At 40.2% G+C, this 26,519-nt stretch overlaps 1 protein-coding gene across 4 annotated transcripts in view; it reads left to right on the top strand.

Moving 5' to 3' along the window:
- SLC12A1 (solute carrier family 12 member 1) overlaps positions 1-26,519 on the top strand; it is a 105,361-nt gene that overhangs the window by 41,412 nt on the left and 37,430 nt on the right. For all 4 annotated transcript variants that reach the window (XM_010339497.3, XM_003928888.4, XM_003928887.4 and 1 more), the window contains 6 exons: positions 581-682; positions 2,644-2,799; positions 6,594-6,693; positions 8,861-8,972; positions 19,195-19,335; positions 22,532-22,638. In XM_010339497.3, the coding sequence (XP_010337799.2) occupies positions 581-682; positions 2,644-2,799; positions 6,594-6,693; positions 8,861-8,972; positions 19,195-19,335; positions 22,532-22,638 (718 nt within the window). The remainder of the gene's footprint in view (positions 1-580; positions 683-2,643; positions 2,800-6,593; positions 6,694-8,860; positions 8,973-19,194; positions 19,336-22,531; positions 22,639-26,519) is intronic.

Raw genomic sequence — 26,519 nt, 5'->3', positions numbered from 1 at the left:
GCACTCCAGCCTGGGCGACAAGAGTGAGATTCCATCTCAAAACTAATAATAATAATTAATAATATTTTTGCTACCCCTGAGAGGTAGAACTCTCTAGAGATGTGGAAAAGTTATGAATGACAAAGAGTCCTGAAAATCAGAGAGCATATATTGGGTCTAGGCAGGGAGAGTTCCACAGGGAAGTTTTCGGTGCACTGGTATTTAACTAATATCCTGCAAAGCCTATTTATTGTATACATAGCAGTTAAAGAACACAGGATTAGATGCTTCCAAAAAAGCTACAGGGGAATTAATTGTATGCCCAGTCTCACAGCTACCCATTGCCAGGTGAACTTTTTGTAGGTAGAGGTCTCGATTGTCTATTTTCTGATGGGTAGGCTTTTTTATTTCTTACTTTATGGAAACCCTAGCTAAGAGTATGTATGTAGCCCCCAAAGAAAAATGACTAACTTCTTAAACTTTGACAGATGCTCGCTATGTTTTCAATTTCCAAATAAAGTCAAGCTTCCAGACTATAACAGCTGTTCAGCCCCTGGTCTCATCACTCATACGTACATGTTCAATTCTGTTTCTTTTACAGCGGAACTGAACACCATTGCTCCCATCATCTCCAACTTTTTCCTGGCCTCATACGCACTTATTAATTTCTCCTGCTTCCACGCCTCTTATGCCAAATCTCCAGGTAAGCTTACTTCCAAAACTAAAATATGCCTAAACAAACAGTTAGTTTGTCTCAATAAAATGAAATAAGTCAGTGAAAAGCGTTCAATCTGTGTTTATGTTTCCTTATATCCTAGTGTGAAGCATAAGCCACTTTATTTTGGTGAGTTTGGGGATGATTTTTGAAATAGAAAAAGAATCATTTGAGCAATGGCCTTTTTGACCAACCGTAAAGTCAATTTTCTCCTGTGGTAATAAATTATTCATTGCAAGAGAAACCACATTTATTTCAGCAGTAGAAAAACACCACTATTTATTTCCAGAGTGAAAGTGACCACGGAAGTGGAATTAATGTATATATTTGAAACTTCCTTACTATCAATTTGTTTCCTGCCCATGGTGCAGAAGAGAAGGATGAGCAGTCCCTGTAATTACCTGCTGAGTGGAGGCGATGCAGATAGGCTGCATTGATGCTGGTGGCGCCAAGACCTCCTTTGGGCTGTGGTTTAAAGTTGCTCAAAACTTCACACCAAAGAACCTTCCCCTTTCTAGTCACTCCTCACCTCTTTTTGCTTCCATTGTCCACTTCAGTTTCTTCTGCCTTCCTGCCAGAATGGAGACTTGTCATTATCTACCTTCAGAAAGTTCTCCACCTTGAGGACTTTTATGGGATGTGTAAACACATTTCCACTCATTTAGAGTCTGACAGGATCTTAAGCCTCCCTTGGAAAACTTGTTTCCAATAAGACACATGGAAGACTAACCTTAATCTAACCAATACTAGGCTACAGAAAGTAGCAGAGGACTTTTGTTTCCTTGTGTGTTTTCTTAACACAGAAATGTGTGACTCCATGCCATGTGATGGCCACTTTTGAAAAATAAGGTGAAATAATAGAGGTATTATTTATGTGAAAAACAAGTGAAAAGGAGAATGGGAAAGAAAAGGCGGGCGGGAATATAGAAAAGCATATAAAGAAAGACACGTGGATATCCAAACCCAGATAATGTCTGCCCACTGCCCCCGCCCCCCAACACACACACACACACACACACACACACACACACACACACACACACGAAGCCAGGCTCAGAAAAATAAAGCAATTTTCAATGATGTTCTTGAAGTGCTATTTCCATCTTGTGGCCATTTAGAAAATTGCTTCCTAACACTTAAAGTTCTGTTGTGTTTCAGCAACTCCTAATTAAATGTGCCCCTTCATTAACGAAAGGCACCCTTCAAATCGGAGCTTTTCCCTCCTATCCATACTGTCTTTCAGTTACTTTCACTATAGGGAACTAAGAGAACACAGAAAACCCACACGCATGCGTGCACTGTGAGAAATGTTTTCATTGCAAAATGCATGACATATTCATACTTTGGGTTTAACAAGCCTTTGCTAGCCACTGGGTTTTAAAAGCCATTTCTCCCTCTTTTTCCATCAATTATTATTTCTGAAAGGGCAACCCCTGTCCTCCTAGGGTAATGGAAGAGCTACCAGAACGTCAAGCAGATTGACTCTTGATGACTTCTCTGCCTTCTCCATGGGAGCAAAAAGCACATTGCCTTCACTTTTTCTTTCTTAGACAGCCAAGAAGTTTCTCCTCCCCACCTGACAAGCCCCACTCTTTCCCTTCCTCCTGCCTCTTTTCAGTTCCTGAGGGCATAGATACCAGATGCTTAAGATTTGGGAGTTTGGGAAGACATTCGGGGGCAGAAAGTATGGAAGGTCCTGAATGGCACACTTTTCAGATGCTTAACATTTCCTAAACTTTACAGCATTCTATTTGGTGTAAGCAGCATCTTCATAGAGCAGGGATCCAATATCATAGGAAAATAATAACAGAGTTTGGAAATTGACTTAAAAGTTCTGATGCTTTGTGTCAGGAAAAAGACTTGTTACCTGCATTCTTATCGTATTCAGTGGCCTGATAGTAGTAGAGTGGAAGTTTTCCTTCGGCATTTTTTTTTTTTTTTATTTTCAGGATGGAGACCTGCATATGGAATTTACAACATGTGGGTATCTCTTTTTGGAGCTGTTTTGTGCTGTGCAGTCATGTTTGTCATCAACTGGTGGGCAGCTGTGATCACCTATGTCATTGAATTCTTCCTCTATATCTATGTGACTTATAAGAAGCCAGGTAAGATCATAAGGACTGTATGGAATAGCATTTCCAATTCTCTCTCTACTCATTTATTAAGCATTTATGGAGCAGCTTTTATGTGCTTAAGTGAGGTTTATGTAAGGTGGGATATTAATAATATCTTGCAATATAATAATAATAATAGCTAGGGTCAGGCGTGGAGGTTCACACCTGTAATCCCAGCACTTTGGGAAGCCAAGGCAGGCAGATCACAAGGTCAGGAGTTCAAGACCAGCCCGGCCAATGTGGTGAAACTCTATCTCTACTAAAAATACAAAAATTAGCCGGGCTTGGTAGTGGGCACCTGTAGTCCCAGCTACTCGGGAGGCTGAGGCAGGAGAATCACTTGAAACTAGAAGCTGGAGGTTGCAGTGAGCTGAGATCAGGCCACTGCACTCCAGCCTGGGCAACAAGAGCAAAACTCTGTCTCAAAAAAAAAGAAAAAGTAATAACAATAGTTAACCTTGTTGAGCACTTGTTATATACTTTACACTCATTCAATCTTCAAAATACTGTTAGTCCCATTTTACAGATGAGGAAACTGGGGTTGAAAGAATTGCCAAAGTAATAATTGGGATGTGATGGAGCTGACCATATACCCAGAATGTGTATGATACCGAACCAACCCGACGAACTTTCTGTTACATCACTTTCTGTTTCTGATGTCCTGATAAATTAGATACAGTTCGTGTCTTCAAGGAGTTCACAGAGTCACACTTAAGGAATTAATTATGATACAGTAGAGTAACCACCGTGAGAGTGATATGAGCAAATTGCTGAGAAAGCGGGAGAGAAGGGTTAACTTTGACTGGAGTTATTCAGGAAAACTTTCTGGTTCCTAACTTATGTTCACAGAGTCAACACCCAGTGGACATTTAACCAATATTTTTTAAATGAATAAATAAATTAGTTTTTTTTTTTTAAAGCAAGCAACTGAGGTTTGGTTAATCAGAGTCAGGGAATGATATTCTGGGCAGAAGGCAAACCATGAATGACATTAAGGACACATGTAAGTGCGGGACAGCATATTTGGGAAGCTCAAGGCCTTCAACACACAGAAAGCTCTTGAGTGAGAGGGAGAAGGGTCACAGCAGGAGCCTGGAAAAGTCGGTGTGGGCCAGATAAATAAGAAACTTAAAGGTCATGCTAAAGAGTCTGATGTTGTGAGCAACAGTAAGCTGCCACAGGCTGGTCAATTGGATGTGAACTTTGGGCATTGACTTTAGTACCAGGTGCATTACAGCTGCGAGGAGCTGCAGCAATGCAGTGCAGAGGAGCCCAGAGCCAGCCTCACTCTCTCCTTTTTCTTACTCTGCCAGTAAAGCAGAGCTTGTAGTCACTGCCTTGGAGGGGGTGGTTTAGCTTTTATTTACTACTTTATATATTTTAAACATCACATATAACTTACATATTATATATGTATTTATTACATATATAACTATATGTATATATTACATATATAACTTACCTCTTTTTAATGTACTGTCTATATGTTTTGACAAACTTGTGCAGTGTTGTAACCATCATCAAAACACAGGGTATTCCCATCATTCCCACAAGTTCCCTATACCCCTGCGTGGTCAATCTCCACCCTCCAACATAACCTCTGGTGATTGCTTGTCTGATGTCTGATCCTCCAGCTTTGCCTTTTCCAAAATACTATATAAATAGGAACATACAGTATATAGCCTTTTAGAAGACTTCCTTTCCCTTAGCAGAATGCTTTTAGATTTATCTGTGCTGTTTCATATGTAAGTGGTTTGTCCTTTGTATTGTTGAGTGGTATTCTATTGTATGAATACATCACATATACTTTTTAGTTCCATCTACTGATTGATAGTCATCTGAGTTCTTTTCAGTTTCGGTCCACAGGAGTTTATGGGGACTTATGTTTTCATGTTCCCTTGGGTAAATATCTAGTTGTAGGATTTATGATTAAATTAAAAGTACATATATATATATATGTATATATATATAATTTTAGAAGAAGCTGCCAAACTGTTTTCTATGGTAGCAGTATGACTTTCCATTCCTACAAGCCATGAATGAGGGTCCTAGATGCTCCACGTCTTTGTCAGCATGTGTTATTGCCAGTTGATTTTTTAAAGGCCATTCTAATAGATATGTAGTGCCACCTCATTGTGGTTTAGTTTGCATTTTACCAATGATTAACAATGTTGAACATCTTATTTGCCATCCATATATCTTTTTTAGTCAAGTGTCTGTTTAATTCTTCTGCTCATTTTTTAGTTGTCTTCTTATTATTCAGTAGTGACAGTTCTTTATCTGTTCTGGATGCAAATCCTTTAGTAGTATGTGTTTTGCAAATATTTTCTATGTATCTGTTGCTTCTCTATTTTCCTTACAATTTGTTTTGAAGGATAAAAGTTCTAAGTTTTTATGAATTCTAATTTAACTTATTTTTCTTTTATGGCTTGCCATTTTGCATCTGATCTAAGATATCTTTTCCTAATTCAAAGTCACAAACTTCTAGAAGTTTTAATGCTTTGGGAATTATATTTAGGTATGTTATCCATTTTGATTTCTTTTTTATATATGATGTGAGGTATTGTTCGAGGATCACTTTTTACATATAAACGTCCAATGACTAGTAGAGCTTTTATCCCTATAGAAATAAATACCTTAAGGTATACTTAATGCCTGATGCACAGTCAACATTTAATTGATATTGATCTGTTTTATCTCCGATAATTATGGTTCACCCATTTCCCTGGCTCTCCAGAACAAGACTGAGAAGAATAGATTCTGTCTGTCATCTGGGGTGTAGCTGTACATTCACGTCAGGGGCTTCCTCTCATAAACCCTGGAAGAGCCATTTAAAACTTAAATTTGTTAAAAAAAAGAAAAAAAGAAAGAAAGAAAGAAAGAAAGAAAGAAAGAAAGAAAGCGGAGGAAGATGGTAGAATGGAGAACTGATCTTCTTGTGATGAAGATGATTAGGGATTAGGTTCTCAAAGATCAAACTAAAATGTTTTCTAAGGAACCTCAGCCCTCTTCATAGAAATCTAGAATTCCCATGCTATTTAGTTTTACTATTCAAAATGTAAAGATTACTGCACACTATCTGTGTATACAGAAATACTGCTTCTCATTTCAATTTAAGAATTGGGCCAGGTGTAGTGGCTCATGCCTGTAATCCCAACACTTTAGAAGGCTGAGGTGGGCAGATCACAAGGTCAGGAGTTTGAGTCCAGCCTGGCCAATATGGCCAAACCCCGCCTCTACTAAAAATACAAAAATTAGCTGGGCATGGTGGTGCGCACCTGTAGTCTCAGCTACTCAGTAGGCTGAGGCAGAGAATTGCGTGAACCCGGGGGGATGGAGATGGTACCACTGCACTTGAACCCGGTAGATGGTGCCACTGTACTCCAGCCTGGCTGACAGAGCAAGACTCTGGCTCGGAAAAAAAAAAAAAAAAAATCTGTGAAGATGCTTTGGATCTATTCAGGGACTGACCAGTTCCCAAGTCTGTCTGCCTGCAGTGTGGTTATCGCACAGCCTCTCCCACCAAGAAAGATTTCTAGGACTGCAGTTGTACAGTCTGATCCTTTGCTGGAATGAAGCCTTCGCTTCTGAGGATTCATGTGTATTCATAGATGTATACAAAGTGCTTTTTAGGAAATAGCACATTATATTTTCTCTAATTTGGGCACTCATCATCACTGGCACAGCCAAGGAAAATCATAGATGGGGATGGCTTGTAAAAATTATTCGTGGTGCACAGAGGAAAGGTCAGTGCTTTTTATGCCAATTTCCTCCTTTATCCACAGAGGTGAACTGGGGCTCCTCCACACAGGCACTTTCCTACGTGAGTGCTTTAGACAATGCTCTGGAATTAACCACAGTGGAAGACCACGTGAAAAACTTCAGGTAAAGCTGGTGTCTCAGGCACCCTGATGTTGTTCCACATTAGGAGTGCCTTTCCCATATGAGGGACAAGGCATTCAAGTAGTTATAAGCTTTACGGGTATGTTCTAAAAATAAGCAGTCAGACAGTTCTGCCCCATTATTATGACCGCACCTCCTGTAAGTGAGTGCTTCTTTCCTTCCACGCTGAGCTATGCCTACCCCAAACTGCAGCCCCTCATAGTGCCAGGTGTAACCTTCCATGCAGGGAGATAGCAAGGTGGACCAAATGAAGGGGCTGCAGGCCCCATGCAAGTCTGAAATCCAGTGGGGCAGTAAAATCTTAAAGCTCCAAAATTATCTCCTTTGACTCCATGTCTCATGTCCAGATCATGTCGATGCAAGCAGTAGGTTCCCATGGTCTTGGGCAGCTCTGCCCCTATGGCTCTGCAGGGTGCAGCCCTCCTCCTGGCTGCTTTCACTGGTTGGTGTTTGCAGCTTTTCCAAGTGCACGGTGCAAACTGTTGGTGAATCTCCATTTCTGTAGTCTAGAGGACCGTGGCCCTCTCCTCAGAGCTCTACTAGGCAGTGCCCTAGTGGGCAGGCTGTGTGGGGGCTCCAGCCCCGCATTTCCCTTCTGCACTGACCTAGCAGAGGTTCTCCATGAGTGCCCTGCTCCTGCAGCACACCTCTGCTTGGATGTCCGGGCATTTCCATACTTCTGACATCTAGGCAGAGGTTCTCAAACCTCAATTCTTGTCTTCTGTGTGCCTGCAGGACCAACCCCACATTAAAGATGCCAAGGCTTGGGACTTGCACTCTCTGAAGCCAGCACCCAAGCTATACCTTGGCCCCTTTTAGCCATGGCTGGAGCAGCTAAGACACAGAGCAGCAAGTCTCAACACTGCACACAGGAGGGGGGCCCTGGACCATGCCCAGAAAACCATATTTCCCTCCTAGGCCTCCAGGCCTGTGATGAGAGGGGCTGCTGTGAAGTTCTCTGACATGCCCTGGAAACACCTTCCCCATTGTCTTGGTGATTAGCATTTCCCTCCTTGTTACTTATGTAAATTTCTGCAGCCGGCTTGAATTTCTCCCCACAAAAAAAAATTTCCACTACAAATTTTTCAAACTTTCCTGCTCTGCTTCCTCTTGAACACTTTGCTGCTTAGAAATTTCTTCCACCAGATACCCTAAATCATCTCGCTCAAGTTCAAAGTTTCACAGATCTCTAGGGCAGGGGCAAAATGCCACCAATCTCTTCGGATAGCAAGAGTGACCTTTACTCCAGTTCCCAAGAAGTTCCTCATCTTCATCTGAGACCACTTCAGCCTGGACTTTATTGTCCATTATCACTACCAGCATTTTGGTCAAAGACATTCAGTAAGTCTCTATGGAGTTCCAAACTTTTCCACATCTTCCTTTCTTCTGAGCCCTCCAATTCTCTAGAAAGTTCCAAACTTTCCCACATTTTTCTATCTTCTTCTGAGCCCTCCAAACTGTTCCAACTTCTGTGTGTTACACCCAGTTCCAAAGTCACTTCCACATTTTTGGCTAACTTTACAGCAGCACCTCACTCTACTGGTACCAGTTTTAGTCCATTTTCATACTGCTATAAAGAAATACCCAAGACTGAATAATTTATAAAGAAAAAGAGATTTAGTGGACTCATGCTTCCACGTGGCTGGGGAGACCTCACAGTCATGGTGGAGGGTGAAGGAGGAGCAAAGTCACATCTTATATGGTGGCAGGCAAGAGAGTGTGCGCAGGGGAACTGCCTTTTATAAAACCATCAGGTCTCTTCAGACTTACTCACTGTCATGAGAACAGCAAGGGAAAATCTGTCCCCATGACTCAGTTACCTCCCACTGGGTCCCTCTCACAATACGTGGGGATTATAGAAGCTAAAATTCAAGATGAGATTTGGGTGGGAACAAAGCCAAACCATGTAAGGGACCACAAGACCACCTTTTCCTTACTTCACACTTTTGCTATGACTAACTGAACTGAAAACACGAGCATGTCAAGATGGACAGGCAGGATGATTCAAGAATTCTGGTGGGAAAGCGAAAAACCAGGGGAGAGGTTGTCCCATTTTTCCAAGCCTCTGTCCTTGTTATCCCACTGGAATGGTTCTGAGGTTACAGACTTCCTGCAATGGCACATTCTCACACCTTATTTTCACTTCTAGGCCCCAGTGCATTGTCTTGACAGGGGGACCCATGACAAGACCTGCTCTCCTGGACATAACTCACGCCTTTACCAAGAACAGTGGCCTTTGCATCTGCTGCGAAGTCTTTGTGGTAAGAACCACTTCACCCCAGGGAAGTGCTTTTTTCTTCCTGCTTACCTTGGTTTATTTTAGGTGAGGAGAAAAGGTACATGTAGTGATAGGAAAATAGCAAAAAACAGTTTATACAAGAGCCCTCTACCTTGATTCATAGAGCAAGGATGAGCAAGGGCCCGTGATCCTGAATTTAAACCAGTAGACGAAATGTGCTTCAGATTTCGTAGGAGGCCAACTAAAAGTGACAAATATTTCCAAATGATGGCCTTTGAGTCAAGAAAAAGATAACTGGCTCAGAAATAAAATGAAGGCATTTGGGGTGATAACTGTCTACAGAAATATTAAAAGGAGGGAATGAGCCAGAGAGAGCACTATTATAGAGATTAACTGATGAAGAAACCACCCAGACATAATGGCCTTAAATGATAGCACATCAAATTTAGATTAAATATTTGGATAAATTTGGTAACACTGCAGATATTCAAGGAACTAAACCAAGTTTTTCATGCCTTAGATAAACATTCAGAGCTAAATGAATTATTTTTGTTCAGGAAATATGTGGTAGATTAATAACAACTTATTGGTGGTTTTCCTAGGAGGTATTAAAAACTGGTGCTAAAAATTTAACCATAATTATTGACCAATTTCTCAAGTGTGGAGGAAGCATTAAAATAATAATAAAATAGCCGGGCGCGGTGGCTCAAGCCTGTAATCCCAGCACTTTGGGAGGCCGAGGCGGGTGGATCACGAGGTCAAGAGATCGAGACCATCCTGGTCAACATGGTGAAACCCCGTCTCTACTAAAAATACAAAAAATTAGCTGGGCATGGTGGCGTGTGCCTGTAATCCCAGCTACTCAGGAGGCTGAGGCAGGAGAATTGCCTGAACCCAGGAGGCGGAGGTTGCGGTGAGCCGAGATCGCGCCATTGCACTCCAGCCTGGACAACAAGAGCGAAACTCCATCTCAAAAAAAAAAAATAATAATAATAATAATAATAAAATAGTAAGTCTCCGAGTGCGGTGGCTCACACCTGTAATCCCAGCACTTTGAGAGACCAAGGCAGCAGGATCACCCGAGGTCAGGAGTTCAAGACCAGCCTGACCAACATGATGAAACCCTGTCTCTACTAAAAATACAAAAATTAGCTGGGTATGTTGGTACATGCCTGTAATCCCAGCTACTTGGGAGGCTAAGGCAGGAGAATCGCTTCAACCTGGGAGGTGGAGCTTGCGGTGAGCCCATATCGCACCACTGCACTCCAGCCTGGGCTACAGAGCAAGACTCCATCTCAAATAGTAATAATCATAATAATAAAGTCAGGCAGGCACAGTGGCTCACGTCAGTAATCTTAGCACTTTGAAAGACGGAGGCGAGCGGATCACCTGAGGTCAAGAATTCAAGACCAGCCTGACCAATATAGTGAAACCTCATCTCTACTAAAAATACAAATATTAGCTGGGCATGGTGGCAGGCACCTGTATTCCCAGCTACTTGGGAGGTTGAGGCAAGAGAATCACTTGAACCTGGGAGGCAGATGTTGCAGTGAGCCAAGATTGTGCCATTGCACTCCAGCCTGGGTGACAAGAGTGAAACTCTGTCTCAAAAAATAAATAAATAGATAGATAAATAAAATAATAATAAAGTGCAAGGCCTCCAAACTAGCCTGCCTCTACTTCTATTCCCAATACTCTCTTTCTTACCCTGTCTCTCTCTCTCTCTCTCTCACACATACACACACACACACCCCTCACTCAAAATTCTTAGCAATTAATGCATTTTTATAGTACTTAAGTACTTACCTATTCTTCAAAGCTTTTTTCTACAGCTTTTCATATTCGAGCCACACGATAGCCTAGTGAAGCATGAAAGAAAATCAGCCCTGTTCTCATTTTACTGATTGGGAAAGTGAGATTCAGGAAAATTAAATTATTGTACTGGATCACATGACAGGAAAGTGGCAGAGCCAAAATATCGGTCTAGGCCACCCAAGTGTGCTGTGTGTCATGCCTTGAGGAGAAAGTCTAGGACACTTGCAGCCTTGGGAGTGCTGTTAGCATCCAGCATCACTACTTACTTCTCCAGTACCTGCCAAGGAACAGGGCCGTCAGGAAGTCATGTGACTTTCCAGCCAGTCAACTCTGCCCTGATGCTGGGGGCTAATTTACCACGTCATCATGACCAGCACTTAAGCATCTCTTTACACTTGGTAATATTCTAAATGCCAATATTCTATGAAGCAGTTGATCATACTCTCTTTCCTCTTGGTGCTTATATAACGGTCATTCAAATAATATAACTCAATGCAATTATCTGGTAGGAGGTAGAGAGACTCCTACTAAGCACTTGAGATTGACAGGTTAAGTAATGACCAACTGTGACGCTAAAGAATTTTTTAAAATCTTATCAAGCACCCCTCTCTTGTATTATCAACTTTGGTGCCCTGGATTCGTGGATTTCATTTTGGCCAATATAATATAGAAGCCAGTTTTGATGAAATAAGCAGTTTGGGGTGTTTTTCTTCTGCAGCAATTCAGAGAAAATTTAGTTTAGCAGGCAATAAAGTATCTTTAGGACTGGAGAAATAAACTGGGAGTATAAACAGTCATCTATTGGCAAAGGAGAAAGGGTCTTGTCAGAAACAAGAGAGACTGCTTTTAATTAACCCTTTGCTGCTTTGACTATCATACAGGATAGTGCTGGAATATCATTTCATTTGAAGTAGGTGGCTTAGTCTGTGCCACCAATGGCCCTGTTTGTTTGACATACATGTTGGGCTGCATTATAAACTACTCTATCGGTCTCTCCATGTAGGGCCCAAGAACCTTGCTCTCAGGTGCCAAGGTTCTCCTGGGGACAGAAAATAGTTACTGCATCAGTTAATGACTTTCCAGTTAGTTACTTTGTGTGAGCTCCTGGGGCTACAGATGTTGACAGCATTTTTAGACTCTGGGCTCAGTCGTCAATCATCTTTGCAAAGAAACAGATGGAAAGGGATGTAGGGGGAGTAAGTATGCCATCAGAATTTTTTTTCCAAAAGCACAAAGGTTGATGGTTAGGCCAACCTTGTGGAAAATGTTAAATAGTGATGATGATAAGAGAATGACAGTTTAGTTTTTGAGTCTAGGAAGCTGGTGCTCAGGGGCTTTTGAGAATAACAGTCAAGTTTCAAATCACTATTTCGCCACCTATTAGCCGTGAGTCCCTTAGGCACATAATATTTCATCTCTCTGTGCCTTACTTTTCTCAGTTGTAAAATGAAAATAATAAAAATGGCACCTATGTTACAGAGTTGCTATTTGAATTACAGAAGATAAGCTTTCTAATGCTGAGTCTGATGTCCCTCAAAGAATAAATGCTCAATTAACTTTCATTGTTATTGTCAATATCATTATTTTTGGTATGCTATAGTTGCCATTTTTATTCCCAAAATATATTACCTTCAATAAAAACCTAAAGCATGCCCTCTTAGAAAAACCAGGTCCAGGCCGGGCGCAATGGCTCACGCCTGTAATCCCAGCACTTTGGGAGGCCGAGGCAGTTGGATCACGAGGTCAAGGGATCAAGACCATCCTGGTCAACATAGTGAAACCCTGTCTCTACTAAAAATACAAAAAAAAATAGCTGGGCATGGTGGTGCATGCCTGTAATCCCAGCTACTCAGGAGGCTGAGGCAGGAGAATTGCCTGAACCCAGGAGGCAGAGGTTGCGGTGAGCCGAGATTGTGCCATTGCACTCCAGTCTGGGTAACAAGAGCGAAACTCCATCTCAAAAAAAAAAAAAAAAAAACAAAAAAAGAAAAAGAAAGAAAAGAAAAGAAAAACCAGGTCCAGACACTGGATTTTGAACTTTTTAAGTGTACAGCAGTTTGATCATGACGGAACAGTGAGATATGTGCTTCTCCCCACTAATCACAGGACAGCAGGCTCTGGGCTCCATCCTTCTGGTGGCCGGCAGCTACTGAAATATTTGCTTTAAGTGCTGTTATCCTACCAGAAAGGAGCAAGACTTAAAACATGGGCATTTTGATGCAGGTGGGTAGAGGGAAAATGTGTGGGCACAGCTGTCATTTCCTGCAACTGCCGCATTTTAAAATTTGAAATTAAAAGACCTGTACTCTTTGCTGGGCCTCAAGCACCCACTGTGGCCTTCCAACTATCCAGCTAACTTACAATCTCCTCTAAGCCGTTTCCCCTCTGTTGCTTTTTTACTATTCAGCTTAAAGATTTTACGCAAGCCACTCTTCATCAAGGTAAATTTGGGGACCCATTTTAAAGAATCCAGCTTTGTAATTTAAAAATTACTGTCTGTTCTCTTTTGAACTACATACTTCCGTGTCATTGGAAGTGACATACTTCCAATAGCCTTTATATTAAACATGAAAGTCATTTTGTTCTTTTGTACATTATCATTCTTGTCACCATAGGAAGACAGGAGGGAGGAAAACTCTACCTTATAGTATCCCCCTCATATTTCTAAGCACAGCCAAGTTCAACAGGTTCAGCAAAAGGTAAGTTATTAGTTAAAGGTTGCAAGTTGCATCCTCCACCACTTCTACCCTCTGTATCCTGACACACATAAGCACTGCCTTTGTCAGTGAGCTTCCTCACTTATGTCATTGATAGTAGATGGAGAGAGATCCAAACCAGTCATCCTACATAATTTAATTTGAATTTATGTACCTGTAATTCTCTGGGCACACTGTGTTCAGTTCTAGAAGTCTTATGGGGTTCGTTCACACTTCCTCTCCCATATGCAAAGACATCATACTGCAGCAGTCCCTCATTCCTAATACTTCTATTTTTACATTTAAAAATAGGAATTTTTTATTAAAACAAATAACAGGTATACATTTAAGGTTCAAAAGTTAATTCAATTGAAAGTTGATTCCATTGATCTGGGATTTGGAAAAGATAAAGTCATTATTGTCCAAAAATATGCCCCTTACCTATTTTCTTTCTTTCTTTCTTTCTTTCTTTTTTTTTTTGAGATGGAGTCTCGCTCTGTCACCATGCTAGAGTTCAGTGGTGCGATGATCTTGGCTCACTGCAATCTCCACTTTCCAAATCCAAGCGATTTTCCTGCCTCAGCCTCTCAAGTAGCTGGGATTACAGGTGCACACCACCATGTCCAGCTAATTTTTGTAATTTTAGTAGAGACAGGCTTTTACCATGTTGTTGAGGATAGTCTCGATCTCTCTCTCTTTTTTTTTTACTATTTAACCATTTATTTATTTCTTTATTTTAAGATGGGGTTTCACCATGATGGCCAGGCTGGTCTTGAACTCCTGACCTCAGGTGATCCACCCACCTCGGCCTCCCAAAGTGCTAGGATTACAGACGTGAGCCACCACGCCCAGCAGTCTCGATCTCTTGACCTCATGATCCACCTGTCTCAGCCTCCTAAAGTGCTGGAATTACAGGCGTGAGCCACTGTGCCCATCCCGCTTACCTCTTTTCTAAATTTTGCTGGTCTTGCCTTGCAAAAGGCTTTCAAGTCTACAGTGGCATCTTTTATCAAGTACATTGTGTTGTGCTGGTGGCCAAAGAAATAAGACTTTTTAAAGATTGACTCTGTTTTTAAATTTTGAAACACTAAAAAAAATAATTAGGTTGAATCATATAAAATTTGCATTTTTATAGATCAAAATCATTAGATACCGGCAGTTTCATATGGCTCACTAAATAAAATTAAATAAGACCTTTAATTCATAGTCTACGTTTCCTAATTAATGACTGTTAACATTTTGGGCCAGATGCAGTGAGACCCTGCCTAAAAAAAAAGAAAAAGAAAAAAATGGTTACAGATGCTTCCACTCACCTTATTTATTATGTTGTATTGTATTTTATTTTATTGATTGATTGGTTGAAACAGGGTCTCACTTTGTCACCCAAGCTGGAGTACAATGGCACAATCATAGCTCATGACAGCCTTGAGCTCCCAGGCTCAGACAATCCTCCCTCCTCAGCCTCCCCAGTATCTGGGATAACAGGCACATGCCACCACATCCAGTTAATCTTTGTATTTTTTGTAGAGATGGGGTTTTGCCATATTGCCCAGGCTGGCTCCTGGGCTTAAGCAATTCACCCTCCTCAACCTCCCAAAGTCTGTTATAGGCATGAACCACTGCATCTTGCCTTCCACTCACTCTTTAAATGAAATAAGCCATTACAGATCAAGTTAAAGCCCCTTTTAAAACCACTCCAGACCCCTGACTCTGTCCCCAGAGACAATGTTATCTGAATTTTATGAGTAGTAGTCTTCTCCTTTCACAGATGGATACCAAGATGTAAATCTATTTTCATTCATGTTTTTCCTACTCATTAATGTTACTTTAAACCTGATTGTCCTCTCCTGTAATGGAGGAAAGGGACAGTCTTCAACTGGCTTTCTCATGTAAAATCGCTCTTAGAATTTTACCCTGTTTCTCTTTTTCTTTTTCTTTTTTTTTTTTTCTAAAAATTTATAAAGTATCTTAAGAAAACCTAAAGCTCTCTTTAAATTCTCTGTTTGAGGAGTTCTCTACATATCTCATAGAAGACACCCACCTTTTAACTCCACAATATAAGGAAGGCAATTCAAGCCCATATAACCCCAAAAAAACTAAAATCTCATTTTTTCTTCTATCTTCAACCTCCTCTTAATCTCAACTTTCACATCCACCGAGGAAAAAATGTATTCTTTCTAGATGCATCTTATTCTTCTTTTGTCAGTAAGCCTCTGGTATGATGTCAGTAAAATAGTGACATGACCAAATATTGAAAGAGTGAAATAACCTATGAATAGGCACCAGCCTGCATAGTAAGATAATATGGTCCAAATCAGAAAGGGAAAAAATGTTCCTTCCTTCAGTTCCAACCAAAGCAGCCATGAAAATGAAGACAGACAAATAAGACTTCCAATGTTTAAGAAAAAAAGTAGGAAGAAATATTGCACTTGGCAAATTTCTCTGTTTGATCCTAATGGGATCAGAACTCCTTGACAAACTCCTTTTCATGATAGTCACTTATTTAAAGTAACATTGCATCAACTTCTCCACACTACATAATTAGAAATGCTTTACCCATTCCTCAATTAATATCAAAGCTATAATATATACAAGATTTTTAAAGCTTCTTTGTTTGAATCTTGAATTAATTTATGTACTCATATTTTGGATCCCAACTGAAGCTAATCTCTATAATACTATAATGGGGTAGTAAAATTCATTTTTGTAACTGTGACATATTTGAATGTTGAATAATGGTATTCCAGTATGTCTTTTCTCTTTGTTAGTTTGCTTTATTCTTACTACATTTGTATTGCAGCCTTCCTTGCCTCGCATTAATAAGTGTGCTACAATGATGTTATAATCATTTTTAGCAAAGAGAGATTCTGCATTGAAACGTTTTTATGACTTCTCAATATGGCAAGTTTAGGCATTAAAGTAAATCTCTCTGTCACAATTAATGTTTAATCTGGATTTTTATAATACTAACAGACATACGTTAGACTGTATTTATTTAAATAAATGCCATTCTCGCCAGGGGTTCACAGTCACAGTGGTACAACTCACTACACTGATGGTTCAAAGCCTTTTCTGTTTTGTTATTCTTCTAACTTCCTTGAATAAAATATTCTTTCTTTCTTCAGCAGTTGATGAAGTTTAGAATGCCCAAAGAAGGACTAGTGATTCAAAATGCACTGACAATCTGGAAACCTTAGCTAAATTGATCCATAAGGGCATAGCCTTCCTTAGACAAGGTCATCTAGTTTAGTAACTATTCTCCCGATCTCTCTACCTTTTCTGTCTTCAGGGAAGTTTCTTGTTTTTTAATTTTCCTTTAATATGAAGTCAGCCAAACTGTTTTGAAAAGTTGGCATATTCTAGGAAATATGCTGGAAAAAGTAAAAATATAAAGAATCTGATTCAATTTAAATAGAATATTAAAATGGAAAGGACCCCAGAGATTGAGTGTTGTGTAATAGAAATATATTATGTGCCACATATATGATTTGACATTGTCTAGTGGCCAATTAAAAAGAAAAAAAGAGGCCAGGCACAGTGGCTCATGTCTGTAATGCCAGCCCTTTGGGAGGTCGAGGTGGACAGATCACGAGGTCAAGAGATTGAGACCATCCTGCCCAAGATGGTGAAACCTCGTCTCTACTAAATATACAAAAATTAGCTAGGTGTGGTGGTGGGCACCTGTAATCTCAGCTACTCAGGAGGCTAAGGCAGGAGAATCTCTTGAACTCAGGAGGCAGAGGTTTCAGTGAGCTGAGATCGTGCTACTGCACTTCAGCCTGGTGACAAAGCAAGACTCCATCTGAACAAAAAAGAAAAAAGAGAAATAGGTAAAGTTATTTTTAACAATATTGTAGGGAGGCCGAGGCGGGTGGATCACAAGGTCAAGAGATCGAGACCATCCTGGTCAACATGGTGAAACCCCATCTCTACTAAAAATACAAAAAATTAGCTGGGCATGGTGGCGCCTGCCTGTAATCCCAGCTACTCAGGAGGTTGAGGCAGAATTGCCTGAACCCAGGTGGCAGAGGTTGCGGTGAGCCGAGATTGCGCCATTGCACTCCAGCCTGGGTAACAAGAGCAAAACTCCGTCTCAAAAAAAAAAAAAAAACAATATTGTATTTACACATTGTGCCCAAAATATTATAATTTCAATATGGAATCAATATAGAAACATTAATGAGATATTTCCGTCTTTTTTGTGCTGAGACTTTGAAATCCATTGTGTAATTTATGCTTCCAGCATATCTCAGTGTGAACCAGCCACATTTCAAATGCTCAATAGCAGCATGGACATACAGGCTATCATATTAGGCAGTGATGACCTAGGTGATTGCCTGAGTTTTATAAGTGTAGAACATACATCAAGACAGGACAAATGACAGTCCCAGAGTGTCAGCCAGTCAGTGCCAGATCTCAACCCAGCATTCTGACTCTCAGTTCGGTGTTCTTGCAACTGTGTTAGAGAACAAGCGCAGTGGGCTTCGATGACATTGTACTAGGTACTTTATTATTACTACTTAAAGCAACCTTGCAGAAGCAAGAGTTTATCCTCATTTTCAGAACAAGATATCAAAGCTCAGAGATAATCAATTACCTCCTCAAGCTTAGATCTGAGACCAGTTTTGTCTGACTGCAAAGCCTGGGCTTTTTTTTTTTTTCCATGCATCCCAATGTCCTCTCTCCAATCTGAGACCCTTTAAGACCATGACTCCAAGTATGGTCTGAGGAGCAGCAGCATCTGTTCCCTCCAGGAGTTTGTGAGAAATGCAAAATCTTGAGTCCTACTTCAATACCTACAAGGCTGCGTTTATCAACATCCAAAGTATTCATATAAATGATTCATGTAAAATCTAAGACATCTCAACAAAATACAAATCTCTCTATAAATTAAAATAATTTCCTGGGAAAATGGATTCATACTCTATCAGACATATGGCAGATAATCAGAAATACCTTATGGATTGAATCACAACATGAGAAGAAACGAGTTAGCTTGGACATTTAAGGAAGGAGAAATAATAATAGAATATTTCATTAAAAATGAGTTTCCAGAACTAAATCTTGAAATTATAAAATGCTTTATCAACAGCCACAACACCTGCCTTCTTCCCTCTTAATCTCTTCCACTCTTCTTAAGTCATAGATACGTAAACTTTTGTTCCCACCAAATTTATTGAATGAGAAGGAAATGTTAATGTATCTAAGCGGAAGCGTGGCAACATTACCAGGAAAATGTGGTATAAGGGTATTTTTGCCATACAAAAAAGTCACGCATCGGCCAAAAATTGTCACTATGTGCAGTTCATGGCAGTCCATTCTTGAAATTAGGCTCCAGCTGAGATTTCTTTGGTGTTCCTAAAAGTAGCTCTCGCTAATGAGTCAAAGGCTGATTATTTATCCTGAGCCTCTTCGGTCACATTTTCAGTATTTTCCTCATGTGCCATGATGCCCTCAGCTCTTCCTTTCATTCAGTGGCAGGCAGTTAATTAAGCAGATGTTAATAAGTCTGGATGTTTTGGGAAGAAAATGAGTAGAAAATGAATGATGTGAGTAGCACAGGTCCTCCCCAAAAGGCTGAATCTGCAGAACCCTGTCCAGTGAGGTGTTTTTCCCTCTTTCCCATTTCTTAACTCAATGGGGCATTGCTGGCTATTTTTGTCCTTTAGAAAACAACAGCAATGTGATGTATAATAGCAGGGCTTCTAACCAATATTTCATTGTGTCACACAGGGACCGCGCAAGCTGTGTGTTAAGGAGATGAACAGTGGCATGGGGAAAAAACAGGCCTGGCTTATAAAGAACAAAATCAAGGCTTTTTATGCTGCAGTGGCGGCAGACTGTTTCAGGGATGGCGTCCGAAGTCTCCTTCAGGTAAGGCTGCATTGAGGGATGGAGCACAGAGGCAAAAGACAATTAGTGCTCCATGTTAATGAGGCTCCCAAAGTGAACGGCTGCAGGAAGGCAGCTCAGCATCGGAGACCAGTGCAGATGGTTAAGGAATTATTTTGAATTCCTGAGTAGAGGCAAAACTAGAACAAAAGCAGAGAAGTTCTATTACAATAAACTATGAATGATACGCTGGAAATGGAAAATGAGGTTGCCTTTGGCCACCAGCATACATTCTGCCCCCGTACTTATTGAAATGCAAATTTGTTCCAATGGTTGACGACATTCAGGATCCTATTGAAACTTCAAACTATTTTTATATCTCATACTGCATATAGCAATGCTCAAGTCAGGCATTCTTTTCCTTTTTTCTTTTGCAAATGGTGTTAGGGCAGCTGCTAGACCAACTAAATTAATGCATGGTGATCTGGGCATAAAATCTCCCTATCCTTCTGAATTATTTCCAGAATGTTGAATAAAATGTAATAATCTCTGCAGCTCAACCTTAAATCCCACAGTTCTCCCATCTTTTCTCTTTTATTTTTCTTTCTTTTTTCCTTCCTTTATCTCTTCTATAGTAAGTACATAAAATCTTTTTCGCAGTTCTGATCTTCACAATTTAGAATGACAGAGAATCTTTAAAACATTCCAAGAGATTCTCAGAAATTGTAGAGCTTGGCTTGATAAGCATTTTGGCTTTAATATGGTTGAAAAACCTTAATTATATGTATAGGAAATGGTGCATTTGGCTTTCAGAGTTACTGTATCTCAGAGTGTCAGAAGTCAGGACTGCATCCAGGTAATTCAGATGCACATGCAGGCAGGAAAGAAAAAATATTGCTTAAGCTTAATTGGTAATATTTTGAAGCTTAAGAGTATTTGATGCATTCCTGTGTCTGATTTCCCTTAAGAATACTTGTGAAGTAGCTGCACATGCAGAGAAACCATTTCTGCAAAACCTATTACCCACAATGAGCCACTTTTCATTTGTTATTAATTTGCTAAACCGTGGAAACAGGTATTATTGCAAGATGCTGATTTTTCTTTCAGTACCAAGGTTGTTTTTTTGTTGTTGTTGTTGTGGTTTTTGTTTTTTGAGATGGAGTCTCAGTCTGTCACCAGGCTGGAGTGCAGTGGCATGATCTCAGCTCATTGCAATCTCCGCCTCCCGGGTTCAAGCAATTCTCCTGCCTCAGCCTCCCCACTAGCTGGGACTACAGGCCTGGGCCACCACACCGAGCTAATTTTTGTATTTTTAGTAGAGACGGGTTTTCACCTTCTTGGCCAGGATGGTCTTGATCTCTTGATCTCATGATCCACCCACCTCAGCCTCTCAAAGTGCTGGGATTACAGGCGTGAGCCACCACACCCAGCCCCAAGTTAGTTTTCAATAGCTCTTTGGTTAAATACATTGGCACTGTTAGTCATTTATTATAAAATTATGATAGAAGCTTTGTAAAATAAAATTTTCAACTAGGAATGGGAATACAGACATAAAATAAGAGCAGAGAAAGAAAAGACACAGGTATGAAAGAGAATTCTTAGGTTAATCCAGAAGAAATGGTAGAGAAAATTCTAACATGCATATGTTCACATAAATTTCCTTACCTAAAAAGTGAAGTACAGAGGAGCTGTGGCAAAAGAATAAGACAAAGTGATATGAAAGGAAGCACTGCAGTTACATCATCTCGAGTAAAATCATCTTTGCTTCTTAGAAGTTATGGTACAAATTACCAAATAGTCAGAGTGTCGCCATGGAAAAGACTACATCCATCCATACTGCCACACATCTGCCAAGGGCCAAATAAGGACTCCAGGAAGGTGCTGGGCCAAGAACAATACACCAAATGTATTGGAGGCAAAGTTTATTTCAGGATGCCTCTTTCATTGCCTATCTCCTTCCACCTGCTACTGTTCCCTCTAAAATGTCCAGCTCTGGCCCTTCTTTCACTCTTCCCATGACCCAGAACTACCTTCCATTACTCCCACTGCTCTTCCCCATATTTTTTTTTTTTTTTTTTTTTTTGAGGTGGAGTCTCGCTCTGCAGCCCAGGCTGGAGTTCAATGGCATGACCTTGGCTCACTGCAAACTCCTCCTCCCAGGTTCAAGCGATTCTCCTGCTTCCGCTTCCGGACCAGCTGGGATCACAGGCACGCAGTACCATGCCCGGCTAATTTTTTGTATTTTTAGTAGAGATGGGGTTTCACCATGTTAACCAGGCTTGTCTCAAACTCGTGAGTTCAAGTGATCCACTCACCTTGGCCTCCCAAAGTGCTGAGATTACAGGTGTGAGCCACTGCGCCCGGCTGCTCTCCCGTTTTAACCTGCCAACGTCTCACCAACTTCCAAGACTCAGTTGAAATACTGCCTCTCCCATGAAGCTGGCCATGAATCCTCACCTAAAATTCAAGTTTTCTTCCTTTGTTCTTCTATATGAGTTTCTATTACATGTGCATGTATATTAGCATCATTTGTGTAAATATTGTCTTCTTCACCATGTTTGGTTCCATAAGGCCAAAGAATGTGCTTCACCACTCTCCCACCAAACCTAACAGAGTACTATGCAAGTCATTGGTGCTTAGTAATATTGCTGAATTAAATTTGATTAACTGGAAGCTATAAGCTATCATCTAATGAAGGGAGACAACACTTGTGATATGGAATATGGCTATTAATGATACTGTCATATAAGAGAATTAGGTTTTGGAAACATAATTCAGTCACTCTTCAGTAAATAACGTAAGTAGAGATTTCACTGATCCTTGTACATAAGAATTTCCAAACATGGATTTTATTGCTAATGACATTATAGGTATAACAGGTGGGAATGAGCTTTGAACCACTAAGTTACAACATGCATGCCAACAGTTAAGCTGACCCGCACTTGATTTTAAATTATTGAACCATTTTAATGAGTGTGTCAAAAGAAATGCAAATGACTGCTAATTTAGAAAAGCTACATTTCTGTCATCTAAAATCCATTTATAGCTGAGATGATTTAGAATTAATCTTTCCATTTTATGCTTGGGTACGGGCATGAAGGACATGCACTAAAATGTAATCTAATCTTCAGAATCTTCAGAACATTACTTCAGAGCTCCTTTAGACATTATTTTTCATTTGCACTCGTAGCTTTCCAGTGCAGTAAGGGTTGCCCATGTTTTTATGTCCTCTGTTTAGGCCTCAGGCTTAGGAAGAATGAAACCAAACACTCTGGTGATTGGATATAAGAAAAACTGGAGGAAAGCTCCCTTGACAGAGATTGAGAACTACGTGGGAATCATACAGTAAGTGATGGCTTTCAAGACGTGTTCGTGTTTATAAAGCACTAACCGGGGCAGTACATAACTTGTACTGCACCTAACACTGTTGTGTCAGATTAAATTGCCTGAGAAGAGCACATTCTCCTGGTACTCTGACTTCTTTCCAAGGTGAAAAAAACACCACCAATAATACAGCTTGAGGGAATCAGAGTGTCAGAGGAGGCAGGGTGGGAGAAATACCAGTGTCAGAGAAAAAGGTAAATGTTTAGAGTTACAACCTTAAAATCTATTTACAAGATTAAAAGCAAAGCACAGCTAAGCAAAGAGAAATTTTTCTTTCAGAACACCTGGAATCTTGGGTTGGCTGGTGTCTCTGCAGTTCGGTCCTTGTCTTCTTCTGAGCCTCTGATAATTCATTCACTACCCAGAGCCCTATATCTCCGTCTGCTAAGAGGCTCCCATACGCCAAGTGCTTCTGCTGTCAGGTAGAGTAGGATTGGCTTGTGCCCAGAATGTGAGTTTCAGATGGTACATAACATCTGACAGCTAAATATTTGAGGAGGCTTAGGATATAGGTAATAATGATAGATCTTAAAGAACTAGCAGGCAGCAGGCTAATGTCTTAAACATGAATTATCTCATTTAATTCACATAAGATTTTGAAGGAAATACTATTTTTTTTTCCATTCTTCAAGTGGAGACATAGATGTTAAAAATTAAGTAGTGTGCATTTAGTGACAGAGCTAGAATTCCAAACCAGGACTATCCCAAATCAGAGTTGAAACTCATGACTGTAATGCTGTGCTTTCTGTATATATTATATACTCCGAAACAAGCATTATATATTATATACTATATATTCCAAAGTGTTATATATTATATACTCCAAAACAAGTATTATATATTATATACTATATATTATATATTGCAGAGTATTATATATTATATACTCCAAAGTGTTATATATTACATACTCCAAGTATATAATATATATTTGGAATATATATATAAAATATGTATTTCAAAACCCTGTGTGTATGCGTGTGTGTGTGTGTGTGTGTGTATACACATATATATATACACACACACATATATATGTATATACTTGGAGTATATAATGTGTAATACTTGGAATAGATATGTATGTATATACATACATATGAATATATATGTATATACGTATATACGTGTGTGTGTATTACATACATATATACATGTATATACGTAATACTTGGAGTAATGTATATATGTATATACATTGCCAGTATATATGTATATACATATATACTCCAAGTATTACCTGGCTTGGTTCCTTCCTTTGGATAAGAGAAAACAAATTCTACACCTGCAGAGAGAAACATTGCAGAAAGTTGAGATTTTCGGCCTGGCATGGTGGCTCATGCCTGTAATCCTAGCATTTTGGGAGGCCAAGGCAGGTGGATCACATGAGGTCAAGAGTTCAAGACCAGCCTGGCGAAACCCCATCTCTACTAAAAATACAAAAATTAGCTGGGCATGGTGGTGGGCACCTGTAATCCCAACTACTCGGGAGGCTGAGGCAGGAGAATCTCTTGAACCTGGGAGGTGAAGGTTGCAGTGAGCAGAAACCATGCCACAGCACTCCAGCCTGAGGGACAACAGGGGAACTCCATCTCAAAAAAAAAAAAAAGAAAAGCAAAGAAAGTTGAGCATTTCTTCTAGGCTTGAAAATACTTAATCAGACTCCAGAGGGGCAATGTTAGCTATGCCCAAAAGCCATCTTTTGTGTCAACATCTCTGGAAACAGAAGATTTCCTGTGCCTGGGATCTGGCTGTGGTTTGATTCAGATCACAGGGTATGTGGCATTGCCCTGAGAGATACAGCTGCACTTAAAAGTCCATCCTAGCCACGTAAAACAAGTATTTGCTTAGCCCTTCTTATAGCATGCTATTTCCGCTACCCCTTGTTATTATAAGCATAACATTTACCATTATATTGAGCAGATTTATGCAACATACTAACAAAAGCATTCTTAGTTTTATTAAAAGGAAGCATAAGAAAATAACTTTCATCTTCTGAAAGTACAGGAATTCCTGAACAAACAAAAATTCACCAACAGTCTTCCTAATGTAAGGAATGTGTATATTAAGTGCATTGTGCTTCTCAAAACATATACAGCTTGGGTACCACGTGCTGTCATGTGGCTCCTGCTGGTGTTGTAAGTTCAATATGTTAAGACTAAACCAGGTGATCAAGATTAGAATTTTTCCAGGCTCAGCAAACAGTATTTTGATGTATTTAGAATCATAGTCGGTTGCTGATCAGACATTCTTGGAAATTAACCAGATCTGTCCTCTGTTAATCCAGATTCTTCAGTAAAATTTCTCTCCGACTTGGGGAACAAAAGGAATGGAGAGGAGAAAAAAGAACACATAGGAAGAAATGTGTCAATTTACAATGAAATAATCCATAATTTGATACAGAATTACCTGGGACTGTCTTCCAACCTCCCTGCCATCCCAAACATTCTAGAAATGCAAAGGGAGCAAAATAATCAAACCCAGTAATACTGAACCAAGAAGGCCTTTGGCTTTTCCAACAGATTAGTAATTGGTCTCCTTGGTAATAAAGTGCAGTGTTAGGGTGGCCCAGATTTGTACTAGTATAAAACCTAGTTGTATTGGTAAAGTTAAATGACTTTACTAGCACAACACTGGGGCTAATAATGACAATCATGTATCCATATTACATTTCCCTTTCCAATTTTTGTGTCTTTATGACTTAAAGCACAGTAGTATTGTTAACACAGGGGTCTTATTATACGATTACGGTATTTTACCATTTTTCTTTGAATAAAAGATTTTAAATTTCTGTAATATTCTTAAATACGGTTAATTAATTTATTTTTTTTAAGATGAAGTCTCACTCTGTTGCCCAGACTGGAGTGCAGTGACATGATCTTGGCTCACTGCACCCTCCACTTCCCAGGTTCAAGTGACTCCCCTGCCTCAGCCTCCCAAGTAGCTGGGACTACAGGCACACACCACCACATCCAGCTAATTTTTTATATTTTTTAGTAGAGGTAGGGTTTTGCCACGTTGGCCAGGTTAGCCTTGAACTCCTGACCTCAGATGATCTGCCTGCCTTGGACTCCCAGAGTACTGGGATTACAGGCGTGAGCCACCTCACCCAGCCACGTATAGTTTAATTTTAATTAGAATCTGTATTTATTAGTTTTCAATGACTGCCATAACAAATTACCTCAAATTTAATGGCTTAAAATAGTACTTTAGGCCAGGCATAGTGGCTCACACCTGTAATCACAACACTTTGGGAGGCCGAGGTGGGCAGATCACTTGAGGTCACAAGTTTGAGACAAACCTGGTCAACATGATGAAACCCCACGTTTACTGAAGATACAAAAAAAATATCCAGGCATGGTGATGCATGCCTATAATTCCAACCTCTTGAACCTGGGAGGCAGAGGTTGCAGTGAGCCAAGATCACACCACTGCACTCCAGCCTGGGTGACAGTGCCAGACTTTGTCTTTAAGAAACAAACAAACAATACTTGATTATCTTACAGTTCTGTAGGTTAGAAGTCTGGCATGTGTGAGCCAGGCTGCATTCCCTTCTGGAGGCTCTAGGATACATTTCTGACCTTGCCTTTTCCAGCTTCCCGAAGCTTCCCTCATGTGGGTATGGCTCAGGAATGCCTTCCTCAATCTTCAAAGCCAGCAATGGCTGGTCAAGTTCCTCTCACATCACATTACTGTGACCTCCTCTTACACCTCGTCATTTTAAGTACCCTTGTGATTACTCTTGTCCCATCCAGGTAATCTAGGATAATCTCCCCATCCCACAGTTCTTAACATAATCATATGTGCCAAGTCCTTTTTGCCGTGTAGGGAAATACATTCACAGT

The sequence above is a fragment of the Saimiri boliviensis genome, chromosome 2, assembly GCF_048565385.1.
Source record: "Saimiri boliviensis isolate mSaiBol1 chromosome 2, mSaiBol1.pri, whole genome shotgun sequence".
In the NCBI taxonomy this organism is placed as follows: Eukaryota; Metazoa; Chordata; class Mammalia; order Primates; family Cebidae; genus Saimiri; species Saimiri boliviensis.
The sequence above is the reverse complement of the archived record's forward strand: the minus strand, read 5'-3'. Positions and strand labels throughout refer to the sequence as shown.